The sequence below is a fragment of the Topomyia yanbarensis genome, chromosome 3 (assembly GCF_030247195.1).
Source record: "Topomyia yanbarensis strain Yona2022 chromosome 3, ASM3024719v1, whole genome shotgun sequence".
Taxonomy (NCBI): domain Eukaryota; kingdom Metazoa; phylum Arthropoda; class Insecta; order Diptera; family Culicidae; genus Topomyia; species Topomyia yanbarensis.
Window position 1 is genome coordinate 119,510,995 of NC_080672.1, and position 18,177 is coordinate 119,529,171.

Here is an 18,177-nt window from a genome sequence, read left to right on the forward strand (position 1 = left end):
ATAGATTAACAATTTATATGTTTTTAGATAGCTTTAACGAATACCTTTCGAACAAGCTATAGATTGTTGAATTCGGAATATTATCAAAAGAGATATTTAACATGAAATGCGGACGAATGATTTTTATCATTTCCCATTGCCAGAAATATGACCAAAAACATGTAATCTATTATTAACGCCAAAACGGCTTATTTTAGGTCAGTAGTATCTTCGGAGAATATAATGGAGGCAATATGCCCTTTCTTTTGGTATTGTGCTTTTGCTGATTAATCACCCTATGAGTGAGATATTTTCACAAATTTTCTTGGAAGTGATTATATCCAAATGATGTCTTCAGCAAATTTGTAGCTCTTACTTTTGCGAATAACTTTACTGAAGACTTCAAATATCTATTTTGAATACTTTAAAAGTTATGGCTTGTTGTTTGTGGATTACTCTTTGTCGCCTATTTATTGTTCAATATAGTAATAATCCATTGAAATAAGCCAAACAGTATTTCGATAAAACGATTTTGTATTTTATTTTTGTATCTACAACCGCTAGAAATAATCACCGAACACTTCCAAGTTGTCTGAAAGGAACTTGATAACTTATCAGTGCAAAAATGTTCATTTGTGCGAACCTTCTGACTGCAATTTTCTCTAACTTATAACCATCGGATCGATCTGAAACATATCGGAAAATGAGAAGCGAAATAAATAACTCCAAGCAACGGCGTGGCCAAGAGAAGGTTTTGGGGTTGACCATCATACAACCACCGCCCCCCCCCCACCATACCCAAAAAAAAATATTGAATTGAAGTTGAAAATTTATTGATGCTGACTGATTTAATTCAATAACAATTATCAATAACAATTATCTGATAACAATAACAATTATCTGATCCGTAGTTTGATAACCTGTTGTTTTAAACATCATGAGGACTTTTGATAAATTGTCGAAATGGGGTCCTCCTGATATGTAACTGATCTATTGGTCTTGATTTCACAGTTGTCTAATAGCATCAATATCAAATTTCTGCCTGAAAACATTCCAATAGAAAATTCCAGAGTTCTGTAATCAATCATAATCCTCAGATTTATTTTCAAATTGAGCTCGTTTTTGTAGAAATATACTGTAATAAGGGACTTTATTTAATAGGAAGCGAAGTTAAAATTGATTTAATGTCTATGAAACATAGAACTGCTCACCACAAAATGCATAACTTTCAACATTTGCAAAAAATGTTTTTGCCTTTCTCATTCACTGTAAATTTCGTCAATCTAATCCCGACCCGAGAGCCGAGTGTCATATGCCAATCGACTGAGTTCGTCGAGATCGGAAAATGGCTGTGTGTGTATGTACGTGTGTGTATGTGTGTATGTGAAAAAAATGTGACCTCTGTTTCTCAGAGATGGCTGGACCGATTTGCACAAAGTTAGTCTCAAATGAAAGGTACAACCTTCCCATCGGCTGCTATTGAATTTTTTATTGATTGAACTTCCGGTTCCGGAGTTACGAGTTGAAGAGTGCAATCACACAGCAAATTCCCATATAAACTGAAATGAAAAATTTGCAAAATCAAATTTGTATTTTTGATGCCAAATGATGCATGAAACATTGAGATGTTTGACAAAAATTGACTTCTTTGGACTTTGGTACATTTTTGTCTTTCTCATATAGAAAGGTTATGCAATCACTCTAAAAATCGTCAATCATACCGGCCGGAGGGAGTATGCAGTGAGGGGTTGCTACTTTAAAATTAAAACTAGTTTAAAATTTCTTAACAAGTTGAAAATTTTTGGCAGGACCTGGACCTCCCGGATCTTTCTCCATGATCCGCCGCTGGTTTCAAGCGATGTTTCAGTATCACATAGTATCTCAAGATCGTGGCTGTCGATCCATTGTATGTATGTGCAAATCGTACTGAACATTTAATATTCATTTCCACCATTGTATTGAACATAACCAGCCATGGAATCGTAGTCTGGACAAATGAGACAAGCACAATTGCACCACTAGGTGGATTAAAACAGGTTTTTATTTTAGGAATGCGTCGAGTTGAGACGAAAACGTAATATGATTAATAACTAGGATAACACTTTCCGAATGTAGAGAGAAATTTATGAAAAATGACGATTTCCATTCGATTCTAGCAGGTTCTGATCGATTTTGATGAGCATTTGATTTTTGTTGTATAGGTCAAATGTTTAAAAACAGTAATTTAAGGTCAAGATAGCATCATTTTGAAACCGCCAATTTCAAAGGTTTAGTATCTTCGATGAGTTTTACAAACGTTAAACAGCGCATCATTTGATAAAATAATTTTGACGGTATATCGTCCAAGAAGTATTTATGGTGAATTTTCTCAGGTTAATATTCATGACTACAATAAAGTCTCAACATATTCGCTAAAGACACGAGCTCTGATACTATTTTCTGAAAAATTAATACTGCATAATTTTTAAACTTCAAAAATTACGGTTTCGGAATTATGCCGTTTGGACAGTATGATCGATTTTCACTAAACCGAATTTCTGGTTACGCCGCTGATTTCAAGTAAGTAGAAACAAAGTCGTTCTACACTCGTTCAAAAGAAACTTCTTCGAATGCTGAATGTCTATTATAACACATTGAAACCCCGATTTTATCAGCCAAATATGAAAATATGTTTGATGGGCTCTAGCAGACGAACAAGATTGAATTCGAGTAAATCCTTTCTTGAGCATGTTTTCCTTATCATGAAGATATGCGAAATATGCGAAAATAAAAAGTTCATCATAATTAGAAATAGTTATCAGACTACATCAAGGGACGAGAAGAATATTTTAACAGCTTCAGTTTATTATAAAGAAAAACAATTGCCCGATTTAGTCAATGTCCCCATTTTGTCAACCTAAAATACACAATGAGACTGATAAAAATGGGTCTTTATTGTATGTATTATTCGCTGTGTTTCACATTAATAGGTACATTTCTTTTTTGGAGATTTTTTTATTGCATCGAACTACAACAATTTTTAGGTAGTTCTCAAGGGGTTATTTCATAGACTTCTTCCAAAATTTGGCGAACCTATTCCAATTCGTATACCAATTAATTCGTATACTTAAGGGTTTATACGTTGCAGATAGAGAAAATACTGAAATTTTCAGCTTTTTTCCTACACAATATTACGAAAACTTATTAAACATTTTTTCCTAATAAGTTTGCGAAAATTATAAACTATTTGAAAAAATTCGATTTTTTTGGCTCAGTACAATATATAACCCCTTTAGGAAAATTCAGTTTTCCCACCACAATATAGATATTTTATTAACAGAGCATTAACAATAATTCGTTGGTATGTCTATTTTTTGGCCCATTTTTTCGCTTTCCCATTGATTTGGTTTGATATTTCTAGCACTGATGTTGTCCTATGCTGATTTGAGCGATTCTCTGAGTCCTGCCACTATCCCATGTAGTATGTGTTATCAAAAACATCGCGAAGCATCAAGTTCTAAATGTTCTTAAACGATATAATATCCGAAGAGTGATAAGAGTTATAAGAAATGTCTCATCACACTGTTAGGTGGATTAAACACGTTTTCACGTTGATAATTCAAAGCTTTTTACTGAACATCTCGAACTTGTCAGAATGACCTTAATAGTATATTAATGAATTGGCTTTAAAGAGGTCATCCACAAACAACCAGTGTTGAAGATATTAAAGATAAATACTTTGTGTCTTCGACAAAGTTGTTGACAAAGGCTTGATCTACAACGTTGTCGAAGACATAATTTTAAAATATGCGCTTGCAAGAAAGTTGATAAATATATCTCAGACAATTCAACATTTACCACAAAAATGGGGCGCCGACAACCGACCAAGTTTGGGTGCCGATAACCGATGTTAGTAACTTTTTTGAAAACTGAACAAAATAAATAGCGGCAATATTTCGATGCCATTCAATGTTGAATCACAAAATAGAATAAATTCACTTCGCATACTTTTTCGATCGATTTACTTCTTTCTATAACACTAACAAAATGACCATATTCTGGTAGTAGAACAGAACATACGAGTCTGTTTGCTTCAGCAATCGGTACAAAAATATCGTGCTAATATAATATACAAATAATATTTGTCGAAATGACCACGTCTGCTTTCTGTCAAAAGTTACGTAGACGTTCCGACAATCAACCAGTGCCGACAACCGACCACTTTCCCTTATTAAACCACCGATTACGACTAATGGTGACATTTTGTAAATGGTGTGATCTGGTTGTCTATGAAGCTTATCATGAGGTAATTTGAAATTCTAGGACTATGCCCAATGTTGCAATGCAACGTTTATTTTTATGTAAACACTTAAAATTATCAGTTCATCCCTGGATTGCAATCACAACTACGCCTGAATGAAGTCCACATATGCATTTATCTCAGACCGTCACGTTGACGTTTTTAATGAACATTGTTTCAAGTATTTTATTGTAAGTTTCATACCATACCCGACACCGTGTTATTTGCTAGTATAGTCATGAACCTGGATACTTCATGGTCAGTACTAGTTTTTCGTCCGTATTGCATCCATATTTACGTACATTTGCGGCGCTTCCATCGCAGTTCCTACGCGAGCGAGCACGTGCTGGCAGATGAGCATGTGACGAAGAGCTGCCACCGCTGACAACGGGTGTCATCAGCTGCAGTGGTGTCGAGGACATCCTGTCCGTCGATTCGAGCTGCCTTTCGCCGGGGTTGGGCTTCGTTCGAACAGGTGCTATGGTATTGTGACGGAATACTGCTGCAACGGCATTCTGGATCGTTGGTTCGATGGAGCGGTTGAATTTTTTCTTCCGACAGCAATAGTCACGACATGACGCGCGGATTTTTCTGCAATGGATCGAAATGGGAAGGGATACGACAAATCAGATATGTATTTGTATGCTGTTCTGCAGCACTGCTGTGGACCCGAGTGAAACACATAAATAAGTTAATTGATGGTTTTATTTCCAGGGTGTATCATTTTAAATAATAATCACACTGTAATAATAGTGTAGCATTTAGCCGTCGAATGACTGTATAATTGACTGCGCGCGTAGCCCGATCTGAGGACATTGAGTATTCATATTCTGTACACAACATGGTATTCAATTTTCTCAAACCAACTGCCGGTCGCGTTGGCAGCTATGGTAAAATCAGTAGGTGTTTGAATGTTGGACTGACGGTTCACATTTATTACGGCTCACAATTAGCACCTAAAGCCATTACGACTAATCAGAAAAAAAATTTCTTCACGTTTACTCCTTATATCTTACTCTCTAATTCTAAATATATCGTAAAATTTCAAGTTGGAAACAGGTCATAGAATAGCATAATTGTGACATATATAGATTGAAAAACAGGGTGTTTGAAATAATGCTATAACATATTTGCTTTGTGGAATTGGAATTGAATTAAATTAACAGATTTTCACGAAACGATAGACGACAATTAGACCACCGAGCATAGCTTGTAACATATGCACAGCTCATAAACTACGCAATCTTATGGTTCACTACCATTCTAACAGACTTACGCACCATTGAAGGAAATCGAATAAATAAATCGTGTCGCATTCATGCCATTAGATAAATTACATCGAACTATGTTGAATACCGTGAGGAATGTTTTGCAGTGTGTATATGTTCTGCATGACACGTGGCGTAGCAAGAACTGTTGTTCGGGAGGGTATCTAGATGTAAGAGTAGTTCGAGCAAATAACGCAGTGTATATAAGGGAGCCCGGGACTAGTTGGCGGTGTTTTCAATTTACATTTTTTATCACTTTGAGTTAGGTAGGCTGTTCAAAATGAAACACGTCGCCTAAAATGATAGACTGTAGGCAACATCTCTGAATTTCCGTTAAGTCTAGCCTAAAATTTTCATTGAATCTACCGACATAATGAATGCGAAATGTTTTGAAAACTTCTATAGGAAGTTGGCGCAAGTATTTCGGCTGCATATCATCGAAGTTCCAACAAGGCTCGATAACGTCTCATCAACCAAGTATTAACCAGGAATAATTAAAACAAAACCCGGCTCAATCCACCATATGGTGCAATTGTGCCTTTTTCTTTTATCCAAATTATGATTTAATAGCTGGTTACGTTCAATATAACATTGTGGAAATATCTATTACATTACACTTGGTAAGTATATATAAGTGTATGACTGCCACGAACCTGATGAGCAACATATCGACGTTGACACACTTGACACAAACCAAAAACTAATATTTAATTAGCTTCACCAGCATGAGTTCAATGTTGTCTTCATGTTAGAGAGATAGAATATCGAGATGTTCGGAAGAATTATTACAAAATGCCTGTTCTACAACTTTGTGGAAGACACCTAATTTCTATCTCTTTCCGTTGAAAAGTTGAAAAGCCCTCTATGCGGCCACAGGTGGAACTAAAATTTTCTCACCAAAATATAACTCGTATTATTTACTAGAATTCTTCTCAACATACTATTGAGCTAAACCTAACAATTATTTCACAAAAATGATTAGTTCGTGCTAATCGAGTACTGATACACAACCATGCGCTGTTAAGCCCAATGCAAAACTGATTCAGAGATCACTTCGTTAAAAGTTTAATAGCTTCTTTTAACAAAGCCGGATTGACTAGCAGTCTTCGACAAAGCTATAGACAATCAAATTATCTTTCTTATTTTCACTGACAGTGCTAATACAATGCATGCAGTGCCACCTAACGGCGAAAATACGAGCTAGTGGGTTTTCTCCATGTAAATTGTCGAAAAAACCCATGCAAACTTCAGAAACTAAGGAGTCCGGTAGCTACACTTGTCCAATTTACTTCAAATTTGGTACAAGTACTCCTGATGGGACTAGAAATCAACTCAGGGGTGGGCCGACAGGGCACGGATCACGAATTGGACGGCGACTTTGGGCTGACCGGCGAGTTGTCCTACTCCTTGAGTATGGAAGGAAAACATCGATTCGGAATTGCAGGTTTCCGGGTACGTCCACAACTTGTCTCTGTTTAGTTGGTGGTACTAGGTTCGGTTGGAGCATTCCCGATTTACACCGATCTGGCTCTAAACAATACTCACTCCCATTAAAGATAGTGTCAATCCTGGCATGATCTCCTTGTTCGCATAGATAACAATGAGATCACAAGAGGCGACTACGTACAACGAATGGCGATAGCGGCCCGGAGTTGGGACCCAATAAAATAGAGAATAAACAAGAAACTCACACATATGGAACAGGCGTGGCAAATCCGTTCACCAGAGGTGGTTTGGTGAGGACACTACCACCAGCAACAGCTGAAGTTATTCGACAGGAGCAGGAGTGACAGCAACAGCATCAACAACAACCAAAGCAGAACGGGGCGAGTAAAACTCCACAGAAGCCAAAAGTGGTGGCAGCGAAGTGATTGGTATAGGAGCTCCACAAGTTTGTGAGCGTGAGAAACAATTTCCATAATGACATTTAGGAGATGATTTTCAGAATCCGAAAGGCGCTACTGTCTGCCGTGAAGGAGTATGACACGAAAACATGCCAGTTTCTGTGACTCCAAAGAAGGCAAGAACCTCGCCAGGAGCCGGAAGACCAGGCGGGGCCAAGAGACAGACGCGCGAGGACGCTCTTACTATCGAAAGGAAAGACGTCAGCCAACAGGGAGAGTAGCTGGAATACCGTTGTAGGTCGAAAGGAGAAACACGGGAAACAGCAAAAGTGGAAGGAAGAGCGAAAAGGGGAGCAGAAGAGAAAAGGAAAACCTCCGGCTCGTCAGAAGGCGCCAACGAGAGAAGCCGTGTTTGTCAAAGCCAACTTTCCCAAAATGTGGAATGTACAGAAGCTGGTGTTGCTGCCGAAGCCAGGGAAGCCACCGGGCGATCTGACCTCATATAGGCCCAAATATCTGCTGGATACAATCGAAAAACTCCTGGAAAGAATCATTCTTATCAAACTGACGAAATGCACGCAGGCCCGTAGCCAGGAGTTTATTTCGGGAGGGGCTTAAAAAATTATTGTATAAAGCTTTTTTATTTCGATTATACAGCTTTTTACCTTATGGTTATTCGCCTCTTTTTGGGTTAGAAAATTTCTTTAGAAAAATTTCTAACCCTACATGTGCGGGATTGATGAACGAACCGTGATGAGCTGCGTAAAAGGTAATCAATTTACCAACTACGCTTTACCCGCCCCTGCATAAAGCTTTTAGTTCTAATTACTTCATATTGTCACTAAAAACTAAACGAAATTTTGAAAAGTTCTTAATGAAAACAAAGCCAAATCTAAGACAATCCATGTTCTTTGTCACAAGAAAGGCTATAGTACATCAACGAATTATTGATGTTTAATTTGATTTTTATTATTTATTTTTATTTACAAGTTACAATTTACTCTCGTTGCAACAATGGATATTCTAGAGTTCTCAGTATTTATGCGCTAACCGAATATGACAATCCTTGACGGTGCTGGAAAACGCAAGGTGTTCTAAGCTACACGTTTAAAAGGTGTAGATGACGCTAAATCGAAATGAGTAGAAAAATATCCATAAAATGTTCGATCGAAGAGAATGTCGAAATTTGCACAAAATCTTCTGATTTAGCAAACGAATTGTAGATGGTTCAACTTCTATTTTCTTGATCTGGCGTCCTGTAACTATTACCAGTTCTAATGCATCATGCTAACATAATTTTTTGGCACACCCCAGTTAGGAAGGAGGATCTTTGGTGATCAATAGGATCAAAATATATGGGTCATTCCACGTCTGATTTACAATCAAAATTTGAATTCCTTCCATTTTTTTTCTTGCATTCATTAGTTAAAGTAATTGACACGTATTTTTTATTTTGGCTAAATATGATTTTTTTTCAAGTTATTAGTTTTTGAACTTTTGAAGTTTATAACATTGAACATTTTTCAATCACTTATAACTCGGAAACGATTCGATATATGGAAAAAAATATTAAATAAAAAAGTTGTGAGCTTACTGAAAAAATAGCAATTTCTTTTTGTTATATAACTTATGAAATTTGCAATTGTTTGAAACAAATTGAATTTTTTAAAGTTGGACCAATTTTTTACTTATTATTTTCTTTAAATATTAAAAATCATGTTAAAATAATTGTGCAAAAATTTGGGAGTGGATATCAAAATACTTTGCGAGATATTACAATTATAAACTTAAAACAAGGCAATTTTACACCAAACGCCTAGTGATAGGCCTATTGTAATTGAAATATCTCGTAAAATACTTCGAATTTCTTTCTGAAATTTGTACACAATCTTCTCGATATAATTATAAATTATTTGAAAAAGCTAAAAAGATTTGTTTGGCTCCACCCTGAAAAAAATTTGTTACTAATATTTGCATAATACATAAATTATTTAACAAAAACAAATATTACAAAAAAAATCCGCCGAGATCTTCCGAAAACGCAGCTTTTATTATTTAATGCTTTTTTCCAGAAATCTAATAGTTTCTCAGTTATGAGGGAATGAAAAATGTCCAATTCTATTAAATTTATAAAACTTTAAAAAATCACTATATTATTAAAAGTCGATATTTGTATGTATGTGATTTATGGACTCCCAAACGGCTTAACCAATTGCCGTAAAATTTTATGCATAGTAGGAATTTGTTATGGAGCGTGTTTGTGTGCTATTGGTGGGGATTATCTGCCTACAAGAAGGCGCTTCGGAACAAATTATGGTTTCCTCCTATTTCGTTGAAAGTCGCATCAACGTGCGATGGGTATTAGCAGAGACTAATAGAGACTACCAACTGACGAAGAAACACTCGAAATTCCGTGGTACACTGTGTACTAGATCTTAAGAAGTAGTAGAACTATCACGGTCCCTTCAGTTTTGCCAACCTTAACAAACCAATCTAGTGATCCCCTTTGTATCGGGCTTGTAAAGTTGGTAGCAGGTATTATTTATTGACCGTTGTTAGGATCGTCGCTGCATGCATTTGTTGTTTACATGCAAAAATGTCTCCGTTTTTCATCTACGCAACGACACTTTCTAGCCTTTCAACCACAGACCAGTTTGTTATCGTTCGGGGATTTCATGACTAATCGCAGTTTGTATGCATTTAAATTGCTGAAACTATAAGTGCGGTTGTGCCCAAGAAGTTTTTAACAACATAAAGTTCGAAAAAGAATGTGTACCATAGCGTCCGAGGCATTTCGGTGCACGAAAGATGCACCATAAATGCCCAGACAGATTAGCGTCGTAAGATTTCCCACAACTTCGTTTTTGGATCTTATTTCTTGTAATGTTTCAGCCACTGTGTTGTTTTCTTTCCGGGTGTAATGTCAAGCTACTGTTGTTTGAAAACTATGAAACCTTTGCGTGTTTTGCATATTGTTTTAAAATATTTTGGAAAACAATAATTGTTCAGAATGCATCAACCTTTACTTAGGGATGGTTCTGGGAAAGTTTACTGAAAATTGTTTGCGGGGTGAGTTAATTTTTTCACTGCTTCGTAAACAACAGATAACCTAGCAGGAAAAATAAAAACACGTAGCAAAAAAAAGCAAAGCATCCTCGATGATCAACGCGTTTTCTGTTTGACATTTCGAGGGACCGTTTAGTACTACCTGAGTTAGTACCTCTTGAGCCACGGAAAACTCGTGAGTCCGCCGTCTCAATTAGTCTCTGGTATTAGCTAGTACTTTATAAAGTTCAAAAACTCATAACTTGAAAAAAAAATTAAATTCAGCCAAAGTAAAAAAAATCGTGTCTATAATTTTCAGCTAAAGAGTGCAAAAAAAATGAAGGGAACTAAAATTATAGTTGTAAATCGTGGAATGACTCGCATTCTGCAAATTTAAGACTTTTTTGGGGGTATTCTCATGTCAAAAGCAAATATTTTCTAAAGTCCCCCGAAATCAAATTTATTTTGATTACATAACTATATTAAGAAGATTATGTGAAAAATTCAGAATGGAACTCGAAGTGTTACGAGACATTTCAGTTATAACAGGCCTTTCGCTGGGCGTTTAGTGTAAAATTGCCATGTTTTATGTTTATAATTGTAATATCTCGCAAAGAATTCCACTGCCAAATTTTTACACAATCTTTTTAACACGATTTTAATACTTAAATAAAATAATAAATAAAAAATTTGGTCCAGCCTTTAAAAAATTCAATTTGTTTCAAGTAATTGCAAATTTCATAAGTTATATAACAAAAAAATTGTGATTTTTTTTGGTAAGCTTATTTGAAAACGCAACTTTTCTATTTAATATTTTTTTCCATATATCGAGTCGTTTCCGAGTTATCAGTGATTGAAAAATGTTCAATTTTATAGACTTCAAAAGTTCAAAAGCGAATAACTTGAAAAAAATATAATATTTAGCCAAACCAAAAAATACGTGTCAATTATTTTTAGCTAAAGAATGTAAGAAAACAGTTTGGAAGATGCTTGACGTTTATATTAAGCGCACATTGCTCTAATCTATTACAGAAATTCAATTTGCGTATGATTTAACTAACTTTCTTTATTCAGGCCAATATCTAGCATAAAATGAGTTTTGTTAGATACCATTACTAGCGATAAATGTTAATTTTGGGACAGTTTTTGTACTCAGTTTTCTATGAAACTTTTAATTTTTTATTATACAATTCGTTTACTTGAGTCGGTTCAATGCATTAGCTAAATGAAGCCTTGAGTCTTTAATATATTTCCACGATGTAAACAATGAAAATGATAAAACGCTAATGGTTGTCCAACAGATCTCGTGCGATTGACCTGTTTACTGATTGAGAAATATTTTTCATAACCAACCGCGTCTTGGTGGTCGTTCATATCTATCTTGTACACTTCCGTATTATTATCGTGGTAACTGCTATGGACATGGCAGTTCGCGAATATCTGATTTCATTTTTGTTTTGTCCCCTTACGGGCCACCAGTGTCGACTTCCTCAATGATGATGCTGACTGTTAATTTTGAGATACTAGACGCAGTTTTTGCCGTCAATATTATATGAACAGCAGCCACAAATTTGGCAATTGTTTGTTTTTCAGGTAATCGTATTGGAGACTATGGATGTGCAAAGATGTAACGTGTATGATGATATTATCGCATTGCGTTTTGTGCGTGCAGGGTCAGCTAGGACGAAATCCTAGCTGACCCTACCCGTCTAATTCCTAGATGAGTCCTTTATAATAAATTACATTTTTTCCAAATGTGACAGGAATCTTTTAATGGCCACGGTTCAAAGAAGTGAAGTTTGTTTATTGGGGCTTTAACCTCCTAGTCGTTCGCCCGCGGTTCAAGTAAGAGGTGTCAGATCTTGTAGACGAACATTGATTTTCTCATCATCCATATATATGAGAATCAACCACGTATTACAAGTTGCAAAATGACTGGTTTCGCCTAGGCTAATTTGTTGAGTAACATAAGTACTGAATGCCTGACAAGGTAGAACTCGTTAAAGGCGATGTTCGTAAGCATAACCTCTATTTTCACCTTCAGCAAATATTCCCCATCATGAAATTCGGTAATGCAAAAATTCCAGAAGTCAATAGCCTCCACGTTTGGCTGGAGCACCACTTCTTGCTTCTACGATTCAATCATCCGACGGATCACCCCAGCAAGAATTAAAGTAACAGTTTCTTTTGTTCTTCCGACGAGTCACACAATATGAAAGGAAGTGTGTTATCAGACTCGGCATACTGAGTAGATATCGTGACCGATGTCTTCGGTGGCTCGAAATAGCAATCTTCCTCACCATTCTCCCATTAATTTGTTGAAACCAAACAAGATACTATTTTTTAACGAGTTACCGAAAAACATGTTGCTTCTTAAATTTATTTTTGAAAAGTTTCGGGGGGGGCTTTAGCCCCCTAGCCCCCCCTCTGGCTACGTGCCTGCACGGGGGGTTTGCGCGGACTGTCCAAGATGCAGTTCGGATTGCGCAAAGGAGTATTGACAGTGGAGGTAATTGAGACAGTACTCGAGAGTATCGATTTTGTTGGTAATTTTCGGAAAATTTAAGACTAAGAAAAACGAAAGAAATGAAATTGAAAGACGGACAGGTATTCTAGAGCGAGTTAGTTGTAAACTTGGAACGGAAAACTAGGACTAGGCAGACTCACATGGACATGATGTCGGCGGTAAAGCATGGTGATGAGTTATGTTCTATCAATGGCCATGCGGTAGACTTGGGTGCAACGCCCAATTCCTATTCTTCACATTTCCTTTCGCTCATGTCCATATGATCCTGCCTATTCCTAGCTTTCCGTTCTAAATTTATGACTGATTCGCTCTAGTATACCTATCCGTCTTTCAATTTCATTTCTCTTAGTCTTAAATTTTCCAAAAAAGCCAACAAAATTAATACAGTAGAACCTTGCGGTGATTAAATCATAGTAACAGTACTCGAGAGTGCTGAGAAGGCACCTAAACAGAAGCGATGAGGAGATCGATTCTACGCTGTGGTCACGGTAGATGTGAAGAATGCAAGCTGAAAAGCCAGCGCTGCACTGAATGAGGATTCCCGACTATCAATGCCAGATCCTGAAGAGCTACTTCCAGAGCAGAGTGCTGTACGAAATGAGCGAAGGGCAAGAGTCAATGCGAGTCACACCAGGCGTTCCTCAGGGCACCATTCTCCGTCCATCTCTTTGGAACGGAATTTACGATGGGGTCTTACCACTGCGGCTGCCCAGGAAAGTGAAAAACGTGGGTCTCGCGGACGACGTGTCACTAACGATGATGGGTGAGACACTTGAAGAAGTGGAGGTGTCAGTCACGGAGACAATATACGCGATCGAGAGCTGGATGAACGGGGTCAAGCTGCAAATAGCTCACCACAAGTCGGAGGTGTTGTTGGTCAGCAACTGCAAAGTGGTTCAGCGGATGCTGATCGACATCGTAGGGCACGTGAATGCATCGAAGAGTGCACAAGCGACGACCACGTTGACTACGCCTGCGAAAAGTCGGCGAAGGCAACGAACGTAATAGCGAGAATCATACCAAACGTCGGCGGTCCGAGAAGTTTACTGTTTCGTCATCGATACTGCGATTTGGGGTTCCTGCCTGGGGTGCTTCGCTGAAAACTAAGCGGAACCGTGAAAAGCTGAACAGGACATTTCGGTTGATTGTCGTACGAGTCGCGAGCGCGTACAGAACGATATCGTCGGAGGCAGTATGTGTTATCGCCGGGATGATCATGATCATACATCACCCTGGTGGATGATATGGAGTGTTACAATCGGGAAACACCAGAAACGTGAGAAAGGTGGTGAGAATCGATTCGATGGCGAGATGGCTGTAGGAATGGGACAGTACAGAAAAAGAAAGGTGAATCCACCGACTCATCCCATTCTTTCTGACTCAAAAAAGTGGTGAACATGAACTCCTTCGACGGTCACATTTTACTGAATCGGGATGGATCTGCGGTATCGATATTTGAGAGCTCGCCTACTACGGAAACGTCAAAAACCGGTCTGCCAATTTTCTTCCACTTAAAGCGAACCTAATTCAACTTTTAGTTTTGAGGAAGTTGTTCCTGCAAGAGAATCGAATTTTTGAAGTTAGTCAGCTTTATTGACTCTAGATGATTACAGTCATTTTGGCCCTACCTGGTCTACTCATACGGAATATGCTCTTCGCACGTTCATAAGCAAGTTTTTCAACAGCAGCGGCTTGTATTTATGACATGCGAAACTGAATCCGGGTGAATAAGACGACTTCTCACGGCCTTTAGCGCACCTCCCTGCAGAAATTCCTGTAAACATTTGTCCAAGTTAGAGAACCTGTTTTTACCATTTTTTTGTTAACCATTTTTGTTAACGACCTATTGAGTCAATTTGTCAACAGTTTTTTCGGCATTTAATTAGCAAGGGACTGGAAGGTGAAGTATATTTTTCAATATTTAGAGCCATAGTACTCAAGGGAGAGCAAGGTGTTGAAAGGAGAAAGTTTAGAAAAGCGTGGAAGGATCATATATGCAAGCTTAGAGCTCACCGGCGACTTAACCTTTTGTCTGCTACCGTAGGGGTCAGGGTCTTTTGGCATTAGAAATGCGAATCACCTGAGTCTACGGCATGTCCGAACAAGCGTAAAGTAACTTGTTACTTCATGCTGTCGGAACCGACCTTTCTAAACTTTCTCCTTTCAACATCTTGCTCTCCCTTGAGTACTATGGCTCTAAATATTGAAAAATATACTTCACCTTCCAGTCCCTTGCTAATTAGAGAACCTGCATACGTGTTCTACTCCAAAAGGCTTATGACTTCCAGACTTCCAGTCCTCGTTTAAATGTCGGTAGATGTTTAGGTACAGCCTGGTGAGCCGCCAGCTATACCTTTGTAGGCCTTACCGGTTCTTACTCCAATCCGTTTCGCCAACGATTCTTCAATAGATTCGTTAATCATTCGAGCTCGTCTCTCCTTCCCTTCAAGAGGAGGATCGACCGCCGTACTCTCTTGTTACTTTTTTGTTATCCTGCCTTTGTATATTTACCAGATTTTGACCCTTCTTTGCTCGACAGCCCTAACATTTCTCATCCAATTCACTACCACCTATGATTCTAGTTCCAGCTCTTTAAGGACCTTCATTTGCTTCTAAAGGTGGTCACGCAATGCTTTCCGTCTTTTTGGAAGACTGCCCAAAGCCCATATGCCAAACGATTCTCGACCAATTCTCGCTCTTGCGCTCATTGACGATCTGGAAGCTCCCGCTCCTGCTGTTGTGCCTTTTTAAAAGCTCTTTTTACTACCGCAAAGTTTTTTATTGAGTATTTGCTCCATTTCACACGAAATACGCGATCCGCCTCTAAAGCTCCTTCCTTCAACAGCTGGTCTTCTTCCAGCTTCCATAGTGGCACAACCAGAGTCAATGCCAACCTTCTCACTGCTACTGCTATTGCTTTTTTAGATTTACTATATTACCTATGCTGGCCAGTTAGTCCGATAATGATAGGAAATCCCATAGAAAATGGGACAAATATGCAATCGTAGGTAATTTAAATTTGTTAGACTTTTTGGATGGCGTAAGCGCAGCTGATTGCAGCATTTTCGCAGCTTTCCTTGATCATCCGAGACTTCCACACAACGGAAATGAGCCCACATGATCCTAATATCTTTCATTAACACCTCACTCGCTACGCTACTGTACCTGACACGTGCCAACTCTGCAGGTAACATGTCCCTGTTCAAATCTGCACATGATTTGCAGTCACAGCCGGTCGGTCGTCAACGGAAGCTTATGTTCAGCTTTGGTGCACGCAATTTCCCGTTTCGGTTGCATTAGACAACTTCATGTAAATGTGTGCATGTATGGTACGTATGTGTCGCTTAATAAATAGGCATCCATCCGCCCGGCTCTCCACCATCTATAGGAGAGAGAGGGGATTGATGAACCACTTCACTGTTAATGGTAGGGTTTCTTAGACCTTTTGCGATGGATCAATGTAAAAGAACAAGCAATGCCGTACTATATGTTGTACCATTCAAAAATGGGAAATAACGTGACATCCTAATTATTACAATTTTAAATATTTATGTCAAACGGTTTAAGTATCTCCGCGGATGGGAAAGCTGAGCCATTCTCCTTCCCATTATAAAAACAAGTAGCATCATATGAAAAATTATCGTTTATTGTTTTGTTTTTTGATTTCTGTATGCAAAATATTATTCAATTTGTAAGCTATAAATACTATAAAATCCAAAGAGATGGTTATGCTATCACCTATTTCTATTACACCGAGAACAACAAAGCATTTAATTATTGTTTAAAGCCACAACAATTGTTTGACGCTATCACAAATACATGTGAGGTTAGGTTACCAATGGAGCCAACAATACACATAAGGTGTGCATAAAAATCGCTAGGATGTAACGTAACATTCTCAGTGGTTCACCTATCAGCATGATTCATCTATCCCTACCCTCCGCTACATACTCACAAACATAAAAGGTCCATCGAGATGGAAAGTGCATTTTGCCTAATGAAAAGAGGCTTTCAAGCTTTGGTCAAACTCATTGAACGAGACTGATTTATTATTTATAAATTAATTAAATTGATATTCGAACAAAATCACGTACCACGACCAGCCGGAAAAGTGATTCAATAGGTTGTGGAAGCAATTCCCTACCATTCCCACTCACAGATCGCCATCCTCCAGGAGCCACAGATGAAACGTGCTAGTGGTTTTAGTGACGATGGTTTGTAGCAACAGACGATGAGCTTTTATCCAATAGATTTGAATTATATTTATGAGTGTGCGTGCACGGATTCGATCAGTTTCATGGGAAGCTCTTCCACCAATTATCTGGAAGCTTTCATTGGTTTGATTGAGCCTATGCTGTGCTCAATAGCTTGCACGAAATTGGAATGGAGTTGGGAAGGTGAAATAGGAATAGCTTAAGTCCAATCCATCATATTTATTTCTCCTGAATATTGCAAAACAACTTATCACAGGCATACTTCGCTGAATGAAATATTTAGATAACCAACTAAATGTAACGCATTCAATGCATACTATACATATGGAGTCACTATTTTTTTTTACGATGGAGAAGACCTTTTCGTCCTAGCCCAGTACACGTGCTATTGGTAGGGTCCAAGCTACCGCACGGGGTGCACTGGGGGCGTGTCGGGCTCGAATGGTGACGCTGCCATTAATACCGACTAAACTCCATTGGGCTCCGCCATCGTTCCTCCCAGGAACTACCTCTCGGTATTACTTCTGGAGGGATGGCTGTACTTAATGTACTCATTCACTCTCACTCACGCGTTCATACGTCCTGTATGAGGCTTACTTGGGTGCTCTCTCTATCGCACCTTGATTCACTCTCAAACACTCCCACATGAGGCTGACTTTTGTGCTCACCATTTTCGTTCCTTGCGAGGCTGACTTGTGTGCTCACCTTACTCATTCCTTGCTAGGCCTACTTTTGTGCTCGCCCCACCCATACCATGTGAGGCTGACTTGGGTGCTCACCCTATCACTTGGTTCACTCTCGATCGTGCCACTCTATTGTACCTCTGTCACTCCCCCTGGCATCCCATGTGGGACATTTTTCTTAGGCCCCACTTCTGACATACCATGCGAGGCTGACTTGTGTGCTCACCTTTCTCATTCCTTGCTAGGCTAACTTTTGTGCTAGTCTCTACCATACCATGTGAGGCCGACTTTTGTGCTCACCCTTAACATACCGTGTGAGACTGACTTGGATGCTCACC

At 38.4% G+C, this 18,177-nt stretch overlaps 1 protein-coding gene across 3 annotated transcripts in view; it reads right to left on the reverse strand.

Annotated features, from left to right (window-relative positions):
• Positions 1-18,177, reverse strand: part of LOC131690289 (uncharacterized) — a 129,360-nt gene that overhangs the window by 62,869 nt on the left and 48,314 nt on the right. For all 3 annotated transcript variants that reach the window (XM_058975946.1, XM_058975947.1, XM_058975948.1), the window contains exon 4: positions 4,561-4,849. In XM_058975946.1, the coding sequence (XP_058831929.1) occupies positions 4,561-4,849 (289 nt within the window). The remainder of the gene's footprint in view (positions 1-4,560; positions 4,850-18,177) is intronic.